This window comes from Phyllopteryx taeniolatus, chromosome 22 (genome assembly GCF_024500385.1).
Source record: "Phyllopteryx taeniolatus isolate TA_2022b chromosome 22, UOR_Ptae_1.2, whole genome shotgun sequence".
NCBI classification, from domain to species: domain Eukaryota; kingdom Metazoa; phylum Chordata; class Actinopteri; order Syngnathiformes; family Syngnathidae; genus Phyllopteryx; species Phyllopteryx taeniolatus.
This window is the reverse complement of record NC_084523.1, coordinates 7,874,845-7,901,773: the sequence shown is the minus strand read 5'-3', so window position 1 is coordinate 7,901,773 and position 26,929 is coordinate 7,874,845. Positions and strand designations below refer to the sequence as shown.

Here is a 26,929-nt window from a genome sequence, read left to right as displayed (position 1 = left end):
CTGCTGGGAATGTGCCATGACAAGCCCACCAGCATGTGCTCACACGAGGGGGGGTGGGGGTGTGTCTCATAAATGAGATGGAACATTCTGGACTGCACCCCCACCCCCCCACCCCACCTCAAGGGCACTGTGAAAATAAAAATACACAAATATGGAAGGCAGACATTTTACATGTTGCTGTTTCTATCTTTTACTGCAAGGTCACAAAAATAATGGAATGGGTGTCCAAACTACGACATGGGGCCATTTGCGACCCGCTGCATGTTTTTTATTGGCATATTCTAATAAAATAGAAGCCCGGCTCAATGAAAAGGTGTTGAAAAACACCACACAATTTTTTCAATATTTAAAATAAATATGTAACAAAAGTCAAGTTTCATTTTAAATAATAGTTTTAGGTAAAAAAGAAAGCTTAATGAAAAATTTTCACTTTTTTTTGCATTTAAAATTGCAAACAAATTTAAAGCATGGTAGACAGACACAACACAATTTTCCAAAAAAAAAAAAAAAAAAAAAAAACTAATAATTTTTTGCAGTCACCGAAAACACCAAGCTGATGTGGAATGTTTGTTTTTTTTCTTTAAATATGTTTAAATGTTTAGCATATGTTGACTTCAAGCATATTGCATTGGTAGTTTTTAGCAGGTTTCATAAACAAGGTGAAGTAGGCCCGTTTCCAATTTTCAATGTAGCCTGCAATGGAAAATTCCATATTTAATATTCTCTAACTGCGTTTAGTGCGTTTTTGTACCATCACTAGTGAATTGCAACAGGTGGTCGAAACAGAATTACAAGGCAAGTGACTCCAGTCTGTCTGCTCAAGAACAACAGCGAAAGGTGGAGGCGTGAAGCCGACAGCATGCATTTCCACGAGATTTGTGACCCCCTCTTGGGGAGCTTTTCAAGATGCTGCAATGTCCCCGTGTGTAGCTGTCTGACCTCTTTGCAAAGACAATAAACTCATCCGCTTTGTCTTCAGAGATTCATTTCAGGCATTCTATGTCAGATGAAGTAATTTTTTTCCCACAAAAGGCCCTCAGGGGAAAAGGTTTGCACATCCCTGCAATATACATTTTACTTGCAGGTGTGCATCCCCCTCAACCGTGGGTGAGCGAAGTGGCGAGGGTCAGGGAGGACATATCCAAAGTGTCTTCGGGGACAGAGTGGGAGTGTGTGTGTGTGTGTGTTTGTGTGTGTGCACGCAGTCAATAGCAGGCAAGCAGAAAATGTCCATTAAAAGGCCCCCCGCATCTCTAACTCGGGCTTGTAAATTAGGTATCGAGCCATTGGTGGAAAGCGGTCATACTGTCCGACATCCATGACGCTGAGTGTGTGCACACGTGTGTGTGTGTGTGTGTTTGGTGATGGGATGGAGGGGGGTGTTCTTGATGGGCAGTGACAGGCACTGGGGTTGAACAGCGAGGGCAGCGACCTGAAAGTCTGTCAATTGGTGTTCCGGAAACAGCTAAAAGCCATTTATAGATGACATGTTGGGGTATGTGTCGCTTGAGAGGGGCGGCGGAAGTGGCCATGATCCACATAAACCTTTCATTTAACTCAAAGTGCCCAACTTTTTCACTAGATTATTGCAACACTTGGGTCAATACAGCTGTTAAGTGCACGCTGAAGCAACAGGTGAAGCTTCAAGGTGGAAGGCCATCTTTGTCAATGAGAGGTCCAAAGAAATTCATTTCAGAAAAAGTCACATGAACAAAGTGGTGGGAAAATGAGTTTTTCAGAAGTTCGCCAGATTTGAAATGCAGTTTATATGTTGATTGCAGGTAAGAATGTATAGAAAATACATGTAAAGCCATTGTAGCTAATAAGAGGGCTGAAGAAAGTTATGTCTGGAAAAAGCAAAATAACAAAGAGAGGAAAACAAAGGCGTTTCACAAAGTTTTCCTGATGTGAAAAGCAGTTTATATGTCAACAGACGACCAGAATGAAAAGAAAAGTAACAGTCGAGCCTTCTAAGCCAATGAGACAAGACAGTAATTTCTGGAAAAGGCAGACTAACAAAGAAGGGGTGTGGAGTGAGTTTTCCACGGTTTTCTAGATTTTAAACAGTTTAAACAACAGTATGGCCATTTCAGCCAATGAGAGGCCGGAGCAAAGTCATTTCTGGAAAAGGTACACTGACAAGAATAAGATCAAGGGAATAACACGTGTGGCCTGTTTGCAGAATTCCTCAAACTCAAACCTGAAATAAAAATGACAGCAAACTAAACGAGACAAAAATCAACAAATCCAGGCCAGTTTTTCACAAAAAATGTATGGAAATAAAATAAATATTCTTTAAAAAAAACAAAAAACCTTCATATGGTTCATTTGGGAACAGCCACCGTGCGTTATGAAAATACCCAAATTCCCATGTGATAAGCAGCACATTTCAACTGTGATTAATGGAACTTCTCTGCCCGCCTGGAGGCTTCCCGGCATATGCGCACCCCCTTTTCCTCTCATTTCCTGTATGGATTCCACACATGTGCTTAACACTACGCAACACCACCACACTGCCATTCCGTCCTGCCACCGGACGGTACCGCAATTAGGCTGCGGTGCGACGTCGACAAGACGCAGGGGACTCAAAGAATGACGGCGACGATGAAGTCGCGGATGGATGAATAGAAGTCCAACAGATGGCGGGTGGAACGCCCTTTCTGGCCCCTCAAAGCTATTCATACAGATAGCGGAAAGAGAGGCCGAGTATGAATATGTGACATTTCCCAAGGCGCCATTTGCTAATGCTATGCCAACTATCAGTGTTCTTAATAGCCATATTCACACATTTGCATGAGTATGATCTATATCGATACATTGACTCTAGAATCATCATAATCAATGCGGCAAGTCCCTTTGTTCCATACGACTTCTGTTTTTACTCATGTTAAAATGTTACAGTGTTGAAGACCATTGCCCGTAGGCATCTTAAAAACAAAAAACAAAAAAAAGCGCTCTACAGGCGTCTTTCAATTCTAGTGGTGTCTCGTGTCGACACAGCCAAGATAATTTAAGGACAGCTCAGTACATCCACTCTGCCAGAACGAGTGAATTCCTTAAGTCTGTCTCATGTTGGGTTTTAAAAAAAAGTAAATTTAAAACAAAAAAACAAAAAAACAAAAAAAGTGATGGATTTTACAGTTTGAGTTGTCAAGTTCACTTCACATATTCAAAAAGTCGTAAAGTTTCATTTCTCATTTGGCTTATCGAGTTTGAGTTGCCGCTAGTTTTTTTTCCACCGATGCACTGACCCCCCTGAGAAAAAATACAAAAATCTATGCTCACTTTAACACTAGTGATTTAATATCCAGGAACGAAATAGCATTTTATAAATTAAAAACAGCAGCTGCCACTGGAGTGAGTGGATCAATTAGATGCCTAACATCAGAATCATCTTTATTTTGCCAAGTATTTCAAATACATAAGGAATTTGTCTCCGGTATCCAAAGCTACTAGATAATTACAAATGTTTTTTGATTATGGTGTTAATCAATAGCAATGTTGATTTAAATGCATTAAGAAACTAATTAACTTGCAGCAGAGACTGATATAAATTGAACGGAGCAAGGATCTCCAAGTTAGCTAACTTTAATGTATGAAGATGCATGCAAGATTTATTTTTTTTTCCCCTACACATTGACATCCCGAGCCTAGATTAAAAAAAAAAAAAAAAAAAAAAGATATTTTTATATCGTGCATTTGAATGTGAAGAGGTCTAACTCTGAGGCTCAGGAATGAACACAGATGATGAGTAGTAGCCTTTCATAAAAAGCAGCTGGTGTTACAAGATGCAGCGTGTTGGGTACTGCGCTGCTGATGGACCAAAACAAGCAGGCGTGCTCCAGGTGTAATGTGCACCGTGTCAAATACTGTGACCACTGCATAAAAAAAGGGGAATAGCGTCCATCTGTTCGGAGTGCCGCATGGCAGGTGCGCGAGGACGACGCACGCTGCGCGGCAGATGTGGGCGGGATTAATCTTTACATTAAGACGGCCCGCATCTGCTGTACAGTGTGTGAACGCTAATCACACGTACGGGACATGAGTGCTATCAACTGTATACGCATTTTGTATTTTGTAGGACAGTGTGGTATTTATACATGAATCCCGCGCTTTATGGGGCGCGCACACCTCCGGGTCGCACGTCAAGAACATGATGCCTGCTCGGGCACGTATCAATTCAGAAAAACGACAGTTTATCCTTTGCTTCCGGAAAGCTCCTGACGTGCTCATCCATATGGTGGACAAGCGGCGTTAAGCTTCAGCACAGCCACGACTTGACTGGCAAGGGGCGTTCGGGTGCGACGGCTAATCGGCGGCCCGTCTCTCACGCAGTGTTCAGCACGACACATTCTACTACGGGTAACGAGCGAAGACGACCCTAACCCAAAAATGACAAAAGTCACCCGTGATGAGTCTCGAGAGAGAGAGAGAGGCGGTCGAGAGCTTGGGGTGAGTTCGGGTAACGTAAACTTGGTTATCATTAAAAGCAAAAAAAGGTTTTGGCTCTGATCATAGGCCCACTTTAATGTTGGTCACATCTGTTTTATACTCTAGTCAGATAACACAATTGGGTTGTTTTGCTGTCAGATATATTTTGGTTTGACTGTACTTTTATTGTAACTTGAGGCATCCATAGCTCCCTTGAAATGTGCTATAATAATTATATATAGACTGTCCATTTTTGATTACTTTATTTTACCTTTATGTATTTCTTATTCATTATTTGAAATTTGTATTTATTTTTATTTCACTAAATAATTATTATAATGGAGTGGACCCCAGCATATTCACCGTTTGGAAATTCACCTTTTCAATGTTATATATATATTTTTTTTAACCTATCCCCGTTATTTGCAGAAACCTCTACTTTTTCAAATGTATTTATTTATTTTTGGTAACTCGATCACATATTTGTGAACTTTCTTTTGGTGATGTTACTAGCACTAAAGTCCACAAAGCAACCTTATCCAGGCAATTGTTTTTTTGTCCCCCTGATTCATACCGACTGTAAAAGTGAAAATATAGCAGATTTTTGCTGTTGTACTCAGTACAGCAAATAAACAAACCTTATCTGAGGGTTTTTATTAACTTTCACTCTCGTGGGAGTCAGCGATGGCCAGCGGGTGTTGTACATCATCCGTGGGATTGACTCGTACTCCATTTAAAGCTTTCAAGAGGCATCATCATCATTTTTTTTATTATTTTTTTTTTTCCGCGGTTGTATAAAATGAGCGAGATCTTTTTTTGAGCTGGGAAGCGGAGCGGCATTACGAGCGGGGCGGCTTACTTGTAAGCATGTCGGCAACACTGCAGCTTGTTAAAGCTTTCTCCAGATCAGAATATGGGAGAGAGGAAACGAGGGGGTGTCGGGGGGGGGGGGGGAACTGCAGACACTGATGTGGAATACTAAAGAGAACCCATTAAATGCACCCAAAGCAAGTGGGAAAGCCTATTTGGGCGATTGCTGCGAGGTTTCCATCCTTTTGTCTATGAAGTCCATTACCTCAAAACCACATTGTGGGCCTCTGGCACCTCTTTGCAGTTGACAGGTCACGACAACATTGCGAAGTTTTCTTGAGCCGCTGTGAGGCAATTTAGTACACGCGTGAAGGATTGTGCACAAAAGAAAGCCCTATCAGTCATAACCGCGCGCGTTTTCAAGCATTTACGAGCAATTAAGACGCCTGCGGCCGTATTTCTCGATGAGCTTCCCCGTTTACGTTTTTAACTAAGTGGCAGATTGACTGATATTAGCAAGCGCTTGCCGGCTGTAATTACAGACATGCAATTTTTCTTTACTTTAATATGCAGGAGTAGGTCTGCGGGGGAAATTAGCATATTGGGCAAGATAGTCAATGAGCCATGTGGCTGCGGTGTGAGAAAGCGGCAGACAACGGAGGGATGGCGATGGTCTTATTTGATGTGTAATAATAATGACGTTGAGGCAAATGCGATCATTTTCGAACCGCCAGCACACAAGCACTCACGGGCTCCGAATGCAAACGCCAACTGGCCGTACTCACACTAGGCCACACTTGTAGGCTGCTACATTTGTGTGACCCACACATAGCCAGACAATTAGATCATACTTATGACGCCATCAAAGAAGTAAGTCCAGACAGGATTGGTGAAGTTGAATGTGAGCATGCCACACTGACCATCTTCTGCAGGTGCTTCTCTTTGCGCACGTCCACCATGACCAGGCCCTCCTTGACCAGGCCGAGGCCCACGTCGTCCTTGGTGTCGCCGAACTGTATTGTGACGTGCGGGCAGGTGACGCCAGCGTACTCCACGTTAAGCAGGCACTGGCTGTTGTGGATGTCGCGCACCACGCAGTCCACCACGTCGGCGCGGGCGTCCTCCTACGGGAAATGCGGAAGCAACCGTGAAATCCCAGAAGTGGAACAATGCGGATCAGAACCAAACTTCTACACGTCTAAAAAGTCAAACAAACAAAAAAAACTACACACAAAAATACATTTTAGAAAGCAGATGTTAATAGAAGAAGCACCTAGCTCAAGGTAAACGGGACCTTCAAAGGGTGAGCAGTTTTACTCAATTGAAACTTTAGCACATTTTAGTATATATTTTTCCGACTATTCATGCCAAGTAACCAACGACGGCTAAACTAAAACAATATTTTAACCGTATAATAGTTATTTGACACTGGGGAGAAGAAAAATAAAAAAAATTGAAAAATATCTGTGCCATCCCCACTTTTAGCCCAACCATCTCCTCGTTCCCCTCCTGCCCTGGTCTTGTCGCCATGGCAACCCCTTTCCAGCGAACTGCCCTCGGATGTGTGTGTGTGTGTGTGTGTGTGCATGAGGATGGTTGTTCAAGAGGGCATTTCTGAATGTGCACTTAGACACTTGATTAGGTACAACGCAATGAGGCCCACTAAAAGATAACCATGCATAAATGGCAGTATCAATCAAAATGGATTAATTGAGGTGCACCTAATCAAGTGTCCAGCGAAATAAGAAATGTCTTTGTTTTTTGTTGTTGTAGAGCGAAGCAGGCTAATCGCACCTTTTCTGTTTTGCATTTTTGGATGGAAGCCAACTTATCAGGAGTGTGTGAGTCAACGAGACTTTTCTCCAAATCACATTTAACTTTTCGAAGCCAAACCTAGCAAAGCTTTTAACATTTTCATTTTTTTTGGGGGTGGATACACAAAAGGACCACATGTAAGAGTTTTGGGCATGTCTCCTGTTCCTGTGAAGCAGATGTCCATCTCGAAACATGACAAACGTTGCCAAATGGAAAGTTTTTCCTCTCTTTCTTTCTTTCTTTTTTTTTTTTTTGTGAATTACAAAAAATAAGCCATTTAGCACATTTAATCACTCTCTGCTTTAGTCTCCTCGTTTTTATGACTGGCAGTCTAATAAATGTGTAAATGTTTTCATAACATTTAAAGTGCTTGAGTTGAAAAACCTTTTGAAAGCTCAAGTGTGGCTGGCTGACTTTAATTCCTAATTAATTAATTGGCATTTTGTGGTCGTGTTACCTTCAGTTCATTTGATTTATTTATGAATTCAGTGCAAAGTAACAGAGGAGCAGCTTTGACAAGGCAGATTTATTTATATATAAAAAAATAAAAATAAAAAAAAGACAGCGGAGAGCGTTGTTGTGGGAACAATGCTGGTGTCGCTCACTTTTCAAAAGTTGACTGCTTTTATTTCCCTCCTAATACGACAGCTGAAGAGCCCAGTTTATTGGCAACGTGGCGCGAACTACCTGCACCCAAGAAATGGCAGCGAAATGGTACGGCTTTGCGGAGGTAAGGGGCACACCAAAAGATAAGGTGGGTGCCACTCGGCGAGACGAGAGCTGTCAGATTCCTGTGTGTGTGCCCGAGTGTTTACAGGTGTTTATAGGTGACGCCTGTGAGCGCGGCAACAGATGGGCCACTTCACCCTCCAGGAGATACCCACTCGAGGGACGAGTGACAGCATGTCTCAACGCACAGACACACACGCACACACACACACACTAAGTGACCAAGCACGTTTTGGAGACATATTGTAATCACATTTTGGGATAAAATATATGAAAATGCTGAGATGTGAGGCCAATTTTTTACTACCAGTCCGTGACCCACCAGTTTAGAATCACTGTATTAATGTGTACATAAAATGAAAATAGGTGATTTTAAAATATAGAAATATGATAATAAAACAAAATAAATGAAAATATTTTCTAAAATGTTTTATAGTCATAGGAATAATCCCACTTTTAGCCAGAGTGTGCGTTATTGATGACACAAGCCGTGGGTGGCAAACTAACCAAACTAGCAACCGCAACTATGTCGTGGTTGTAGACGACCACCTCATGTCCCTTTGGTCATCCTATGGATTTGGTCGTGCATTCAAACATAGTTTTTTTTACCAAGGCTTCTTCTTAAAAATGTTCTAAATCAATGTCAGTCTTTTTTTACTTACGTCCTGCGGCACCTGGATGTAGGCGAAGGTGTACTCTGTGGCCTGTGCTGGCAGCGTCCTGGTGCTGAAGGCGGGCGGCATGATGGCGAGGCGGGTGGACGACACGATTTCTCTCTGGCAGCAACACAATGATTGCATTTATTATTGTCATTTGTATGAAACAGCCGCTTGAATTTAGCTGGAGGGCCTGGAGTCAAGACGCCGGCACACAAGACTCAAGTGCAGTGAGACAATACAGCAGGCATGACAATTAGCCCTGACTGCTGTGATTATGCCTCTGAATAAAGACATTTGTGAGTAATAAAGGCGGCAGAACTGTGAAAATAACTTTTGTGTCTGTGTGTGTGTGGGTGGTTATTATTATGACTTTTATTTTTTATTAAATTTTTTTTTTTTACAGGGGAAGCGGCATGTTGCAAATGATGGCAATTAGTGGCTCACACTGTGTGCCTTTTTAGTCACTTCTAATTTGGTTCCCTGAAAGCTGGATATTTAGTGCTGTATTTATCACAGATAGATAGATTAGATAGACAGACAGACAAAACTACCACTAGAAATGGGTGGTTGTACCACAGCATAAAAAAAAAAAAAAAAAAAGGGCATTCTGTGGAAATTCCCATGTGTTCCAATCCAGATGGGCTTCAATGCACCAGGGAAAATTGTTTTACCAATCCATGAGCTCATAAAATAAACGAATGCTGAAATGTCCTCTTGAGTGGATGACTTGTACCAAGATAAGGTAGAGCAGTCGAGCCCATTGTGACAAAAAGTCTGAGCAAAAAGCATCATTAAAAAGTGCGGAGGCCCTTTAACGAGGCACGGTATGTTAGACTAATGTGATCAGCGCACTCCAGAGTCGAGAGGGAAAACACCTTCAACATTTGCTTCCAATCAAACGCCTCTAGATTTATTGACGCCGTATTAGAGACTCGCGCGGCGGTTGTAAACGTCTCTTTTGAAAAAGGGAGGAGACAAAAGTCCTTTTGTGATGCCCCAATGCATCGTGGGAAATGACCCAGCGCATGCACGAGGAGGAAGTGCCTTTGGTGATGCCGTAAAAATGCACCTCCTGTTGTTGTTGCTTCAGTCGTGACCGGTAAAGGAGGGAAATGGATAGTATGCCATGTATGCTAAATATGTAATAGATATAATAGAACATTAGCAGTAGTGTATTATTATTTTATTTTTTATTTGTATTTTATTATTTTTTTTTAAATCTGTCACTCACATTGCCGTAGTCGATGTAGAAGACGTGCACTTTGGCTGGCGACTCCACTTTCTCCACACGGGCTCTGTACCTGCGGGAGAAAATATTTTTGTCAGCGTTGTCTGTTTCACAAATGCTTGTTCTTCACCTGTAGACAAAAGTCCCATTTTCATGTTGGTGCCACAATAATGCAAGGACTGAGGCAGAATTTGTGTTTTCAAATAGGCCTCCCTGCACCGCGGCAACCGTATGTGAACGTGCAGCTAACGTGCGCGAGTACGTTGAGCGAGAGCTGACTGAAGCGGTCCAAAAGAGGTGGCGGCGAGCTCAATACACCCCGTGGCTGTCTACACTCACGAGCTTAACTAGAGACGAGATGAAATTAAACGTCGGGTGTTCTTGCGCCAACAAGGGAAATGACAAAAACCGAGACGCAGCGCTCTAAGGAAGTAATGTTTTTATTTTTGCGTACCATTCGCCATCGGCGAACTTGGCTATGCAGAAGTCGCCCCGGCGTGGAGCGTGGGATCCTTCCACTGGGGGCTGGGCAGCGATCTCCCCCCTCATGGTCTCCATCAGACTTTCCAGCTGGCCTCCTGATGGAGAGAAGACACAACGGTTGTTAAAGAGACCCGACACTCGATAAATGCTAGCGTTGTGGGGCGTCCTCGGTGGTAGAGTGCGGTGTTACGTAACCAACGGGTATGGGTTGGGGAATTGCAGGTGGTTTCTTGGTGGGTGAACAAAGCATGCATGTCCAAATATGGTCAATTTTATATTTGTTTCACAAATCGATACTACTGGTCCATCCCCATGGTGTCTTGTTATTTTCGTGTATTATTAAGCAATTTAAGGTGTTGAAAATGGCTTGAGAACAAATTTTATTAACTCCCTTGAAATTGTCAGAAAATCCGAAACTGGCTGAAGAAAGAGACTTGCAGGTCTTGTATTTTGTTTGTAATTAATGTTTGCCTGTGGTTGGAAGTTGTGAGTGCCCCAATGTCGGAATACACATATTATTAGATCGTTCCTTTCAGAAAACACGCCTGAGCCGCGGATGTAAACATGAGAACAGAGCCGTCAGTCTTGCAATTACTCACTCCAACATTGCGTCTCTTGAATCTGTCAGGTTAATGCCATGCGGCCTCATTTGAATCCGCCCCAAGTAACCTTCGCAAATGCAATGTTTGTTTGTCGAGAAGCACCGAACGCGTTGGGCTCGGGTCATTTGCGGCAGCCGCGCCTCGTCATTAACACCTTGCGCGGGAAGCGTATGTAAATAGTTATGGGGTTATCTTTGCTGAGACAGGCGGGATGATTTTATTAACTGGAAGGATAAATGCCAACTGAGGGCTAAGCAAGGATTGGGAGCCATTTTGGAGAACGTGGCTCCCTCGAAATTTCGTGAAAAGGCTCCAATCGCATTCATTTATTGGCCTATCTAGACCAACTCGTGCCTTTGTGCAGTGTATATTTATGCACGTGCGCACATCAGACATATTTATTTCCACTTTGTGTCCACCGTAAAGAGGAGACATGAGCCAAGAGGGTGCTCGCTGACGGATAAATATGCAAACACCTAATGGACGATGGTTCTATTTATGTAAATGGTAAAGGCGGGAGATGAGATGGAGACCAAAATTGTCCCTTTGTAACAGAATCTATGCCGTGAATGTAAAATAAATGAATAATATAAAATTAAAAAAGTGCCTCAACTTCCTACGGCGATTTATGATTGAGTGAACAGTGTCTAACACCACCTCGGGGTCTTCTTCTTCTTCTTCTAAATAGCCGGCGCCTTGACCGCGAGCGCTAACATGATTATTATAGCCGCGAGCGAATGCAGTCAAAGGCCACTGACAAGCGTCGCCACGGTTCGCCGCCTTTAACGAGCCGATTTACGACCCCTCGCGTGCTTCTAGAGATTCACTCGGCCACTTCCCAAGTCAAGTCCTGTCACGTCTGCTCTGACGATAAATCCATCACGTTCACTCTCTCCAAGATTATCAAGTCCATGACATCATCCGTGTGAGTCGAGGGGGGGAATCTGGAAACTGGAGATTGCGGGTGCGCCAGACTCAAAATGTAGCGAACAAGCAGAACCTCACAAAACAAAGGTGTGTTGGAAAGGGGGGTTGCGTCAACTCTCTCAGGATGTTGGCTAAAGGGGTGCAATGCTTCTGGGGGGGGGAAAAAAAAAAAAAAAAAAAAACTTTTAGTCTTTTGAAGATAATTACTTTTTTCAGGGTCTCCCAAACAGTGGGGCACACCTGAGGGTGCAAAAGTGCCTCTCCATCCCGCTGAGCGCTCGCTTCCTGGCGTAATGAGCCCCCAGACCAGGTGCCGCTCGGCACGCATTATTCACACTTCCGCCTTTTACGCATAGCAGCTGTTCATTACCTAATGAACACAGCCCCCACCACTCCCATCCTCCTTCAGGCAGGTAGCGCTTCAAAGCCCGGACCCCTTTCCCGTCTTTTTCATTTCAACTTCAGACTTCAAATTTCAACTAATTTCGACTTGAAACAGCTCAGGCGTCATGAAGGGATTTGTCACTGGGGAGCCGGAGAGCCTGTTGCTCTCTTTGGTCTATTGTCTTATTGGGATTATTTACCTGCCTTCGCTTTAATGGCTTTCATACACGGCGCTTAATAGAATTCCACGCAGCCTTGGGATGTGTGGCAAAAGGCCACGCGTGTCCCTCGTGTGCCGTCACGCTCTCGCTTCCTGCAACATCTTTAGATATGAACAACCTGGAAAGCTCAATTTTAGTCGCCATCTCGCAATAAGTTGTTGGTGGCTGCGTTTCTGCCACTTTAGTTCAGGCTGATGATGCACCCGCTTCTTCAACATCTTGACGGAGGTGGTAACCCCCTTCCTATGGCATTCGTTTTGATGCAGCTGAGAGCCCCGAAAGCAGGACCTCCGCCAAGGAAGTTGTTTTCAGCACTGGATCATTTACCCCAATTCAACAAAGACGTTTCATCAACTGAAATGAGTTTTTTGTTTATATTTTATTCTTTCATTAATTTGGCAAATGCTTTTAGTCAGTCTGTCTTCTGCGCGATGTGCATTGTTTGTCACTTTTTGAGTCGCTGCTGGATTAATCTGCCTCGAGCAAACAAACTCTGCCTGTCAAACATTGATCATGTGATCGCTGCTAAACTGTTTTTTGTAGCGCAGATTGTCAAGATTGGGCTTTATCCTCCTTAGTAGGCCACTCGCGTCTTTAATTAGAACACACTTGGTTTCGAAGTCAACATATACTCTACTACTGCGACTACTACTTGGCGTCTTTGATAAACAGCTGATGTGGCATCCAATATTCAGACTGTGGGCACACAAGACGCCGCTAAATACTTCATGGGCTATATTTGGCACATTTTCTTTTTCTTTTTAAATGATTTTGAGGATGGAAAAGTGGGGGTCGCTACTTCCTGGTTGCACGCGCCTGGAGTGGCCCGTGTCTTTGGACTGCGCAAGGTCACCGAGATCTATGCGGGTTCACCTCCTAACAGTAATTACATATAGCCTACGGAGAGAAGCCAATGCCGGGGAGAGAGAAATAAATAAATAAATAAATAAATAAATAAGTCAGGGGGGTGGAATGGCGCGATAGTCCTTTGAAGGGGAGATAATGTGTGTGGGGAGGAAAGTGAGACAATGCCAGATAAATGAGTACATTAACAGATAAAGAGGATTGAGGATAAAGGAGAAGAAGAAAAAACAAAAAAATGCTCCAAATGTGAAATGAATCACTTATCGAGTGCATGTAAAGATAGGCATGCATGAAGAAAGCTGCACTTATGAGTTATTAAAGGGGCATAATTAAAATGGGAAAAATGGATGGAAGGTTTAAGGGGGGTTCAAGCGCAGAGTTGGCTCAACCCGCTGAGAGTAAAACAATATATATATATTTTTTTACATTTTCTCCCAGACGTTTGACAATCGCTCGGCAAATGAAAGGGCTGAGGTGATTTGGGGGGGGGGGGGGGTCTGAAAAAACAGATGTGAGGCTTTTTCAGCTTTTCTTTATCACATCTGCGCAATGTTCAGTCCAGTGCACTCTAATAGCAACTGTAGCGAACCCTACATTTTTCTTTTAATTCAGGCCCTGAAGCCTGTTTAACTTATCAACATGAAATTTGATAGACATGTCTATAACGAGTTGACCCACACAAAGGTCTCAAGAACCCATGCCCGAAAAGACACAGGAAGCCGGACATTTTGATTAGAAGCAGCCATTTTGGCATGAATTGACCCAGAAAAAACTCAAAAGAAGCCATGCCCGAAAAGACGGAGGCAGCAGCCATTTTGGCACAGTAGAGCACTCTTGGCCATTTCCAGGTGTTCTTCAAGGACTCCCGAAGGATTTTAACTGATTGCTACCCAACTTGAACTGTGTATACAAGACAGACAGAAGATGTTAAATTGCAAAGAATTTACATTTTTGTCATAACTTGGGGGCGGAGCATGACGGCAAAGTTTGATGGCTAATCCATAAAACACAAAAATTAAAAAACTCAACTCCGCCATATCATGTCACTGTAACATAACCTAATTATACAGCACAGCGCTTGGCTGCTGTGATTCTACAACACTTTGATGTGCTCTTCAAGGGCTCGCGATGACTTAATGCTGCTTTGAGCGAGCGTCGGCGAAAATGAAAACGACCGAGAGAGAGAGAGAGAGAGAGAGAGAGAGAAAGGGGGATGGAGGGAGGAAGGGTGAAGGATGAAAGGTCAGGATTCAGTTCCCCACTGTGGCTGACGCTATCGGACAATATCTCAACGACAAGTCTGTCTTTGAAGGACCACTGAAAATGAGCCTAAAATGGCTGCTTTCAACTAAAATGCCCAAATTCCTTTTGTCTTTTCACGCACGGCTTCTGGAGACTTTTTTCGTGGGTCTACTCATGGAACGTGTCGGCCAAATTTCATGTTGCTCAGTTAAACAGGCTTTGGGGGCTGAATTTTCAAAAATGTATGCAAATAATGACAGCTTTCAAGGGTGCTTGCCGCTTTATCATCTAAAATGCTGCAATGTTTGATATTAGCTCTTATGCATAGCGTGTCATAATAAATTCTTGCGCCCCGTGGCAAGTGACGCTCAAGGCACAAGCCCCTCACTTCAATTGAAGTGCCAGGTACTGCACGTGGCCCTGATCTTGAGCGGTGTGTTAACACCTGGAGGGGAAGGGACCGTGGAGGGGAGGGTTGGGCTAGCTGTGTTAGCCCGAGGCGCTGCTGGGGCTTTCAACCTCCCCGTCTGGGCCTACAGCAAGATGACGAGAAGGCGATCAGCGTGTTTGTGCTCACACGCTATTGGGTTATTAAAAGTGAGCAAACTCAGCCTGCAGATTAAGTCTGTTTTCAGGACTCGTCAACTGGAACCGTGACGAAGCAACGCATGCAGCTGGCGGACAGAAAATGATGAAAGGATCTCCTTTATGTGTTGCACATTCGGGAAAAGATTGTAGCAAAGCCGAGCTATGAGAGTTTCTTTCATATTTCATGGCAAACCCAACTTTGCTGCCAAGCTCCGCCCACACCCTTCAGCGAAAACTCACAAATTTCGAGATTAAGCCTCGCGCATTATCCAGTGTTTTACCCCTTTTGAGCCTCGGCACATATTTTAGATTAGAAAAAAAAAAAATCACGGCACACCACCAAACAAAAACAGCCATTAAAAGTATATATCGTTAGCCTAATAGCATAATTACCAAAGTCATTTTTTAACGTTTGTGTCAAAGAAGAAAAGTAGATCCAGTTGCGCCAATTCAGTTTTGCAGACTACAATGACTGAGAATCTCCGCAGACATAAAAGAGAACACACAATTAACTTTGTCATCTAGTGGAAGCGCATTGAATTGTTCTGCCTGTCACTGTACATCGCTGGCATCGATGGATGAACAAAGACATTATTTGTCATCATAATTTTCGGGCCAATTAATGAAATTTGAACTTTTCTTGCAGCACACCTGCTGATCTCTCACACCACATGAATCTGTTGCAGCATAGTTGTTGTGAATCACTGATCTCGTATCCCCAGTCGCATTCGATTTGATCAGGACACTTAGAATGGCCCAAATAATGGAAAAACAGCACTGCCAAAGGAACATTGCACACAAACCGCGCTTTTCACATCTTCGGTGCTGGATTTTGGGTATTTGACGCACTGGTGGCGGGTGCTACTAATCTGTAATTCTCCGGGGGTTTGCTACTGAGTGGCTTTTGGAGTCGGGGTGCGCCGAGGTGGGTCGCACCAAGCACAACAACACACCGGGAGATGTACTACGTGTGCATTCATTCATGTGAAAACATACATCAGCCGGTGTGGAAGCGCATCCAAGCAGGAACAGCAGGGATTGTTAGTTCCCCAGTCAGAAGTGACATGACGGGACAGGGTGATGGATTCCCATCTTTGCAACGCGATAACAACAAGCGGCATGTCTGTGGCTGTCAAAAATTGTGGTACATAAAGTTGGCCTGGTGTTTAAAGGCAAATAAAAATGAATGGAGGATGAGGTACTGGAACTCCTACAGTAAATAAAACATCAAGGACATCCATTTACCTGTCTCTACGTCTTGGGTGTACAAGTGCAGCATGTCTGTAATTTCCGTGACGTACACCGGCTTGTATTTGGCCACGCGCTCCTTCTCCTCGGACATATGCACCATTTCCTCCTTGGGCTTATCCTCGTAGTTGGCCCACACCTGCAACACACACATACAAGGCAAATGCGATTCAATATGGTGCTTCAGAATCATCATTGCAGGAAATTTAACGGGTATGAAAAGATGCAATGCAACAACAATTTGTTTCTGCATTAGTGGAAAAACATGAGTGGCATTGATTTGATGGAAATGTATGTACGTATGTGTGTGTGTATACGCGAGTGTGTGAAGCAGGTTCCATTTTTCCCGTATCAAGGTTACATCTCTTTTGGATTCTCTTGGAGAAACGGGAGGGCAGGAGGCTCATTAGGAGGAAGTGCTTTGCCGGCGGCCACGTATCAAACCACACAGATGCCAGCTGATGTGTGTGTTTACTGTACAAAGAATATGGGGTGACGGGTGATTGTTAAGGCAGAATGCAATCACTCTGTACTCCTCTTTAAGAGCAATAAAGCATGTGAACACGCAAAAGGTGAAGGGGAAAAAGAATGAAAGCGAGCTAATCATTTTTTTGGAAGTGTGTTCACACTTTTTTTTTTTTTTTTTTTTTTTAAGATGACGGTAGGCGGGTGATTTTAACAAGAGGGTAATCAACGCCAAGGAGGAGCTAGAGGAGCTCACTGCCTCGAAAATTTCTGTGGCATGATTATTGCTGCACAAACAAGCAATGTTCAACTTTTGGATTCTCTATTTGTTTTTGTTTCTTTGAAATCCTTCCGGCTAACAAGAGATGGGGTCACACCACCCAATTACAGTCAATTATGCATTCCACAATTCACAAAGGTCAAGGGGTTGATTAGGACTGGCAAAAATGTGGCAAACTCAGGCATCAACAATGAGGACTTTTTTTTTCTTTTCTAAGTAGTTTGGTAGGTGAGAAATCGACATACTATGTATGTATTCTACAGCGGCAAATACGCATGGCAAAGGTACGGGGGGGGGTCACCATTCATTACCCTGATCATCAGTCTCCTTCAGGTGGGCGGGAAACTAGCAAACTTTAAAAGTTGTCCAGGCAAAATCAATCAATGGAAGATAACGAAAGGAGGATAACTGATGAAGAACTGCCCTACATGCAGAAAAAAGAATTACTTTACATAAATGTGAGCAAATTGTCTAAAAATGTCATTAAAAATGTTTCTTCCTTTACACCTAATAAATTGTCTGCATTATTTTGCCTCTAAATTTTATTATCATAGTAGAGGGAAAATACTTGGTTTGGTTAAAATGAATAATAAATACCCATAAACCTAACACCGTTAATGAAGAGAGTCTTACAGATAAATTGAAATTGTACTTTGGATTGTATTGTGAGTGCACCATGAGAAACACTGCGGTGCGCGCGCACACAGACACGCACACATATATAGACACACACACAGTGCCCAAGGCTGATGACCTTCCGTGAGCAGCCAACCATCTAGTTTGTTCCACTTGAATGCAGGTATGTGACTGCTGCTCTGCAACTGCAGCCAGATGCTCCAGCCAGCAGCCACAGACAGACAACGGCCGAGAGACACTCGCGCACAAAGAGAGAGAGTGAGAAAAGCGCTAACAATGGATGCCGCTCAGTCTGCCCTTTGCAACTCCTGAATGACATAACTTTGTTTTGACGTCCAGTGCCGCGATTTTGATGGCAAAGCGGGAGTTCTTTCTGGCTCAATCATCCCTCTGCCACTGAGGACGCGCTAATCTCACACCTCCGATGCCAGACCTTAACGCTTAACAGCAGGGACGTGCTCAAAGCCAACAGATGAAACGGTTTAATTTTTGTGCAAAAGTGTAAAGTTATATGACGACCTCGAAAGTGAACGAGCACTTTCTTTTACTCACCAACAGGCGGGAAGGCCACTTTAGTGATGAGTCATCCTCAAGTGTGAAAAAGACGGAGGGGATCGTGATTGTCAACATCAACATTCAGAGCTTTTTAATTACAATTATTTTAAGTATTTTTCGACACCAGGAAACAAAAAAGCTAATCTTGAGTCGACATCCGTTTTCATTTTTACAGTTTACCAAATGGAGAGGCATTTACTCGAACTGGCATCTTGCATGAATCCAAATGATGAAAGCCCAAGTTCGAAAATATATGCAGATAATCATTTAAAGTCAGAATTTGTTAGTGTACGGTCTTATATCGTTTTAATGTTTTATTATAGAGGCACAACTCTGATGCGATTTGGTGTTCGAACTGCAATCTTGCAAAGGTTACGAAAAGCTATTATTGAGGCGCACCTCGCGTGAGTTGACATTTTAACCACGGTTTTTCATGACACATTATGAGAAAAGCAACATTTACGTAATCCAAGCTAACCAACATTAAGGTAAAGTATTTTATCATTTTAAACTTTTGACTATAGTCGCTAAAGAGACTCATCCCCAGTAGACGCGAGTCAACAAGTGGGGCCAAGTGCAAATTCGCCCTTTGATGGTGAGCGAGGCCGCCTTGAGAGGTGAGCACAGGTGCGGCGAAAACACCATCGCAGATGGGTGACCGAGCGCCAGGCGGAGGAAGGTGTAGGCCGGTTTGAACGCTGATTAAAAGGTGCGTCACTTCAACCAGTGTGCGTGTGTGTGTGCGCGCGTACACGGTCTGCTGAGACAAATCAAAAATCAAATATAAAAAGATCTGCACTCCAAAGTACAGGCCGTGCACTTGGAGCACAAACAAACGGTGGATTAAAAGTCTGTGTTGCTCCGTCAAAGAAAGGCCACTTGGAGTTCAATTTCCAAATGGAACGCCTTGCATTTCCAGTTATGACTAATCATGCGCTCAGAAAATAGAAAGCACTCATCCAAAAAACATTGCGCGGCCCTTCTAATCAATTGACGGTGGCGTGTCCTATGATTTCGAACGTACCGCGGCGGACTCACAGTCTGCACATTTCAGACTTGCAAAGTAATCCAAGCAACATCATACAGAGAGCGTCGGAACTGGCGCGCTCGCCATTGTTAATTCATTAGCCAATCGCACTTTGAGAACAACTGAAATCAATAAGAGCATGTTATTCATAAGAGTAGCCTTTGTAAATCAATTTAGACCCTATTATATTCCTAATGAATCCGCGGTAAAGAGAATGGTTCATTAATTCACTGGAGTAGACTTTTCTTTCTTTCAGTCTCTTTCTTGTCCACTCGCTGCGTTTTTTTGGATGATTAAGTTCTATAATACAGCAAGGCAGATAAAAATGATTTGGTATATAAAGTGGGGGGGGAAAAAAAGCCCCTTTCAGAATTCTGCATTGTTGTTCAGTATGAACAACATGACATGACACAAAACAGGAGGCACTATGTCGACCGGGGAATTTCATATCAGAACTGTAAAAAGAGGTGGGATGCTGCCTGTGTGTTAGGTCATTTTTTGTTGCTGGGTTCCGTTGGCTCGCAGTTTTTACACTTAAACTTTGCTATCAGTTTTAATACTGCAAACGTCCCCTTGAAGCAGTTTTTTGTTTCCATAGTTGACTCGCAAATACGCCAGCTTTGGAGGGAGTATGACAAGCAAAACGATGCCCGTTTAGTGTAAATGCCTGTTTCTTTTTTACTTTCCCATATGTTATGCTATCTATTGTCAAAATCCTACCAATAAAACCCACACATAACTTTCTGGAACTCCCAAGTAGAAAAACACTGGAGCCAAAGAACAATGCAAACGTGAGCATCTATGCTGAAAAAAGGCCACCTGCAAGGTTAAGCAGGGTTGCCGACGGTACATTAACCCCAAGGCCTCACCTTGTCATGGAGGCTCGAGCGAGTTTGGGTCGGGCGTGGCTCCCATTGGTTGGCCGAGGAAAAGTGATTTACAGGAAATCGGGCCGGCTTCCCTGCGCCTGGCTTGTATTCACGCATAAAGGGCGTTGGTAAACATACATGCACACAAACACGCATGCGAGCGGCCTTGGGAACAATGGGGTCCGATGTGACGCGAGGCCGTGCGTGGTAGCAAAACATATCCGCCGCACAATGGTTCAACTTGACGAGCTGTAAAAATGGAAGCCGTGCATTATGTTAGCAGGACGCAATTGGGTGAACACATTCACGCTGTGATTTTCCAGATACAGTTGAGCAAAAGTGGAACTAGCTAGCGTGACGCTTAAACAGGGAAACCATTTTCAGGCATTCGTAACTGACTTATAGCTCAATTTCGCAAAGACTGGAAACCTAAAGGAACTGAAATGACAAAGGCCGACTCGATACAATAGCCAGGTCAAGCCGTAATGGAAATTTACCAGAACAGGTTGCTGTACGAGTTCCCGATAATATTTTGAGTGAAGCACCATGTGGCTCATTATCCAAGGTTCTTTTGTACAATTGTGATCAGGAGGCGGCTTGTGTTTAATAGTGTTAATCAGAAGACCTTGTACATACTGCACTTGTGTTTGCTCTGCACAATTTGCTTAAACTTGTAACAATATAAGGTGAGGGATTCCATCCAAATACGGTCTTCCATAGTTGGAGGGTCAAAGTGAGGCTGCCACCGTGACACACATGGCCCTCCAATCTCCTTGAGAGTGGAAACGTAAATATAGGAGCACACTTCCAGAAGGCCTTGGTGGGATAAGCACCACCCGGTTGCAGTTACTTAAAGGTTATGCATTATGCATTTAAGCCGCAATGGGTGGATGGATGGATGGCGGGGTGGGTATATGGTGTAAGGGAGCCGGGGAGAAGTGGTCGTAGAAAAGACGAGATGCTCCCCTCTCTTTCATATCACGGTCAGCAGATGTTCTCGCCAACAACCCCCGGCTTACACGGCTAATATGACCCCTACCACCACCAGCAGCAAACAGTTCCTCCCGCATACAAGAATTCATACAACAAATTGAAGGCTCAGAGACAACCTGAGGAGATCACAACTTGCTACACATTCTAAATTGACACAAATTGATCCACTTTGGCGTGTTGGTGGGCTTTTGGGAGTGTGAGCAGCTATTCTTGCAGGCATTTGATTGGTGGAACGTGTGTGTACGCCAAAAGGGGCATGGCATTACCATGGAAACAGGACACGTTGCTGCATATGTAACTGGGGCAACGAGTGCACACAAACACCTGTGACGCCGTCCTCAAGAACGCCACACCAACAACAAGACTGGTATGCAAAACCAGGCACACAACACCGGAGATAAATTGCTTCGGATATGGCGCATTGTGTTAACTGGGTGGAAAAAAAAGTCAGAAATAAAAAAAATCGCTAGCTAAGCCAGTGCGTACCTAAGATTAGTACCCTCTCCTACACAAACAAATGATTGATGGTTACGTCCATTGTTGGATGTGACCTCTGACGATGGATTTAAGGATTAAGTGCCCTTTTAAAGGATAATTAAGACCTTTATTTTAGAAAATCATTCATTAAAAAGGTTATCCCTGGACAACCGCTTTTATTTTGTCTGTTCTTAATGACATCAACGTTACTAAAGATCTTAAATGTAAAGACTGAAAGACATTTCTCTTGCTTGTTTGGGATGAGCGTGCTTTCAGTATTTTTTTTTCCATTCCAAACACTTAACTTTCCTGTAATCCCGAATGTTTTACGCAAGCGCCATGGAGCACTGATGTCACTAAGGGGGCACATTTACCTTGCGTTTGGTATAATGCACTTCATTATTTTTTGGGGTACTTTTGGCTTCATCCGTCAGCACACACGCAATTGCCGAGGGAATTTGTTCTTGATTACCACTACCATTTGCTCAGCTTGATTCTCGGTTTACACTGGTGAGCCACCAGATGACATCTTTTTGTCTACCCGTGTCTGTCTTACCCAACGGATGCCAAGCAAAGTGCGATTCGGTCCCACAACAGACGTGCCCACCTGGATGAAGATTAGCTGCGAGCCTGAAGTGGATCCATTGTTCGGGAAAGAGCGTTCTCTTGGATTTGAGTGATTAAGAAAGAGGACTACCTCAATGCTACTGTGTGCAAGTATGCAATTCAAGGGCCATAAATCAACTTTTTAATTAACAGGGCAATCTTGCTCCCAGGTTGCCGTGGTGTTGCCATGACAACAGCCTTTCCAGGGTGCCGTTATCTGGCTCGCGTTCACTCTCACTTCGTTTTTTTTTTTTTTTTTTTTGCGAGGACGACTCCTGATCATTTATCTTTCTGATCACACCTTCAGCGGAGAAATGGGAGGCAAAAACAAGGGAAGGCAGACGATGAGGCTGGGATTAGCGGGACGGCGCCCTCGAGGTTAATACAGATCTGGCGGTGGAAAGAGAAGTGGATGAGGACATGACAACGGGGATGCAATTGGTTGAAAATGACACCGCATCAGATGTTCAGAACTTGGAATTGCTTCCATCACCTGGAGTGGTTTTGCCTGTGTGAGAACTGCAAAGTTTTGGCGCCAAGACTCAGCCAACCATTTGTAAAGCCAGACTGCAGTTGGGGGGGGGGGGTCACACAGCTCGGATGCCAACTGAAATAGGGAACAAAGACTCTATTGCCGGAAATTGGCCAGTTTTGGCCTTATTTCTAAGAGCTTTTCATGCCAGTGGTCTACACACCAATGTAGTGTTTGATCCGAGTAACGGTTATGATGAGTGGTCTTTAAAAAAACATGGACAAAAACTGAAGAAAAACAAGAACAGGGCAGACTGTTAGAGGAAGAGTAGGATTTTTGGAATTGAAGAGATGATAAGGGTCGGTTTATGTAACCATCACTCCCTAAGGCTCGGGGGCGAGAGGAAGAGAATATCTGTAAAATGCACCAAAACGCGCGCACGCGCACACACACACGCGCACTGCAAAGTGTTCTCTTCTCTTTCTGGAGACTTAGTGTTTTTTAGCAGTCCATCCAGCCCAGGAGCCGGAACAAAGTGAAAGTAGACTGACCTAAATATGAAAGGACATTTGAGGGGGGGAAAAAAAAAAAAAAAAAAAGTCCCTCCAACACAGATCTTCTCTGGGAATTGTTGCTTGAAGGTCCGAGATGACATTCACATGTTGAAAGGACGACCTTCAGGCTTCCAATCAATCGCACATGCTCATCTTTCCCTTGTTGTTCTGCAAAGTTGACAGGCCCTGGAACAAGCACCCATCCATTCTCTATTAGGGTGTCTGCTTCATGCGGCCAGCTTACATTTTAACGAGGTCACTCTACGATGATCCCTGAGGTTTTTGTACCACAGCCCCAAGTGTTAATGAAGCGGTCAGTTTCAGGGGCGAAAAAAACCTCACTGATTAATACTCGGCGGACGTCTTTCGATTTGGGCTCAGCAAAGTGTGTGAGGCAGGCACTTCTCCCAATTAGGGTTTAATTCACTTGAGCGACTGCTCATATCAAAAGCAAAGAGGACAGGACAGGAGATGCAAAAAAACGGCACGTCAGAAGGGGCAAGCTTGTTGAGCCGAGTTTAAATTTCATGTTTTATGATGAGTCATCAAACTTAAAAATATTTTTAAATAAATGTAGCGTCGACCAGCTGTCTAGTATATGGGTCAGTTTGTAGTGGACAAAAACTGTAGGAAAAGTTCACTTATGAAGGACCCGGGGAACATGGTAGTAAGTCTGTTTTTTGATTCCAATTCTCAGTTTTTAACTCTGATTGACACACCTACCAAATTTCATCATGCCAAGCAAAAGTGACTTCGGCGACTGAATTCTAACAACTTCACAAGGCGCCAAGCCAATTTTGGGGCTTCAAACCCGGTAATTTTTTAGAAGGCAAAAGCCCTCAACAGTGAAGAAACTGAGCAATTTCAAGAGGGCCCCGATGAATCGATGCACTTTGCATTCACTTCACACTAACCCTAACCCATGTGAGGTGAATGACGAGGAGAAATAAGGGCGGGGGAGGGTGTAAAACTTGGGAGTCAGTCTGAAAGAAAGATCATGTAGAGTCACGGAGAAAACGATGACTGTGGAAGGGAGAAAAAATGAGGTGCATTGTGGAAGAGGGGGACGATCGACTTGCGAGGAGGTAATAAAGACAACTGATGAGGTGCGAACATTCCTCCGCTGCCCCCAAGAACCTACCTGGAAAGTGGACGATGAGCCACTTAGCATTCCAACAAGGTCCAGAACCAATGATTTCAATAAATAGGCCGAGGTTTGAGGATGATCACCGGCCTTTGAGAGCATTTTGAAAGTGGTGCCATCCAGAAGCAAATGCTTAACATTCTATTAGTATGAGAAAGGAGGAGGAGGGTTTTTTCCCCCCAACTCACATGGAAAAGAGTTAACTATAGCTGCTAGCAGGCACACTAAAAATGTCAGTCTGTGTAAATGTCCAACTTGTCTGGAGAACAAACCTGCTGCTCAAATGTCTTTTTTTCCCCGTGTGTTAAACAAGACCGATTAGAGAAGACAACCGCAGCCTCAACGGGTCGATGGTGAAAATATGAAATGCCAGTATTCCCATACATCCTCATATCGCTTCCAAAATTGGACGTGAGGAAGTGTTCGCCAATCAAGCACGTGGACTTTCACCATCAACAAAGTCCCATTAAATAAAAATGCTCAATAAAACGTAATGTCCCAACTGAAAGAAGTCAAAAAATTATATTGGACTGGGACCACTGACAAGTAATAAGCATTTATTGCCCCTCATTGATATTATAATTACAATTTATTACACATAGTTGATCATCAGGAGAAATTATACCTCCATGGCCTCACATACTAACGTTTACACAAAGACAAGACCAGTTTGGCTTCACATTGGTCTAATAAACCAGGGCCCAGTTGTTCAAATGTAATCTGATCGAATTTTGCATAATGGATGGGATCAATTATTGAAAATGGGTTGTTCCAGTTAGCAAACTGAGTGGGGGAAAAAAAGGTCTCCCAGGGGAAACAATCAGTGAACCTGCTTTCAGTGAAGTGTATGCCCTTCACACTCACCTTTATCACAAAAGAGATGGTGGGGGGGGGAGGGGAAGGAATTGTGGCCCAAAAGGAATAGGCGAGCGTTCAAGACTTCTGTATTTTTCCAATGCAGAGGGTGGTGAGGCCCGGCATGTGTTTATTGGCCATAATGCAAAGCTGTGTGTCATCTGGCATTCTGTCCTCTGGTGCTCTTTCACTTCCCTTATTCTTCTCCATCCCCAGTGCAGAGGGGGCGATAAGGGCTTGAGGCATTTCCGCACTAATGAACTGCCCAGGAGGACCTCTGCAAAGAAGTCAGCGCAAAAGGCCAAGGACACGCCGGTGATGAATATGATGCAAAGGAGACAGCGATATCACGAGCGTCCTCAGGAAGATATGGAGTGTTGGAAAACAAGACCCCTTCCGTGTGTTCCTGGGAATGCTTCTCTTCGTGGCTGGATGCAGTCTGCATATGACACAGTCCAAGTCAGCGTGTAATTCAGCAACTTGTACGCATGCATAATTTAGCAGGGCACAAGGTAAAGGGTGCTGCCTCACCCTGCGCACCTCCCTGCAGGTCATATTCCCCCTTGATCACAGCGACCGCCCCTGGTTGGCACTTGGCAGGTGATTGCCACGTGAGCATGCGATGGCAAAAGGGGTGGGGGCGGGCACAGTGCCGACACACTTGCCGACATGGGGGAGAAAGAGGATAAATACGTGGAGAAGAGGAGGCAGCGAGGGTACACACATCACTGCGCCCCGCTGATCTGCTTCTCTGTCTTCCTGTCACCGCCCCGGGGCGCCCAGGGTCCGGACATGCCTTCTACAAGGGAGCGGCGGCCCCCCCCCCAGAGAACATCCGCACATGCTCCGAGTGGCTTTGAGTAAGCAGGAAAGCGACAGCTCGAGTGGTGTGTGCGCTGGAAATCATATTATGTAATCCATATGAAAAAGCCTCTGTCAGCTTTTTGTTTTTGTGTGGTCAGTGGCTCATTTTGTCAAAACATGACACACACGCAAAAGACATTACGGGACAGTAAATACACACACTGCTTAAACGTAAAGACGCAATGCCGACTGAATGCCGCGATTTCCAGAGCCCTCGCTCTGCGTCTTTTTCCGATGAGATGGTCTAACACGGGTCACCTCGCTCATTGTGACCACCCTGCGGGCAGTGACGTCCCCCTTCCCGCGATCCTGCCGCCCTTCCCGCTCGGCCCCGCAAAAAGCCTGCAACCTCCATCTTGCGAAGTCAAATGTTCACAGGGCAACTGTATTACCGTTCCCAGCATAAGGATGGATTGGAACCATATCGTTTTATTCACCCACGGAAAAATGTGATGATTCATGATTTCAGTGGGAACGTATGACCAAAATGACTCTAAAATGGACATTTCAAAGAAAATGGCAGACATCCGTGCCTCTTCTAGCATGGGTCCATGAGATTTTTTTGTAGGTCTCTTCATGATGGATGCACCTGCAAAATTTCATGTTGCCAAGTTAACCAGGCTACGTGGGCTGAATTTTCAAACTTTTCTTCAATTTTACTGCATGCTCGGCCCTAATAATCTAATCGCAGCAGGCCGAACAGTAACATAGCTCAAGCAACTCCGATATAAATCCCCTTCATTTGTGCGTGACTGACCAGAGAATGCCAGTGTTATTATTCCTTCCACTCTAACAAAAAAAGAAGAGTCGAGCGGGACAGAGGAAAAGATTGCAACCCTGAAAGCATTTCTGTGGCTCCGGGGCATATAGAAGCAGTGAGCGTGGTATTAATGGAAAAGAC

The 26,929-nt window shown here is 44.0% G+C and overlaps 1 protein-coding gene across 1 annotated transcript in view; it reads right to left on the bottom strand.

The window, feature by feature from the left end:
* snd1 (staphylococcal nuclease and tudor domain containing 1) overlaps positions 1–26,929 on the bottom strand; it is a 104,621-nt gene that overhangs the window by 5,395 nt on the left and 72,297 nt on the right. Inside the window, exons 18-22 of the mRNA XM_061761953.1 lie at positions 16,229–16,370; positions 10,127–10,250; positions 9,676–9,745; positions 8,448–8,561; positions 6,162–6,365 (exon numbers count right to left, since the gene is read on the bottom strand). Coding sequence (XP_061617937.1) covers positions 6,162–6,365; positions 8,448–8,561; positions 9,676–9,745; positions 10,127–10,250; positions 16,229–16,370 — 654 coding nt within the window. The remainder of the gene's footprint in view (positions 1–6,161; positions 6,366–8,447; positions 8,562–9,675; positions 9,746–10,126; positions 10,251–16,228; positions 16,371–26,929) is intronic.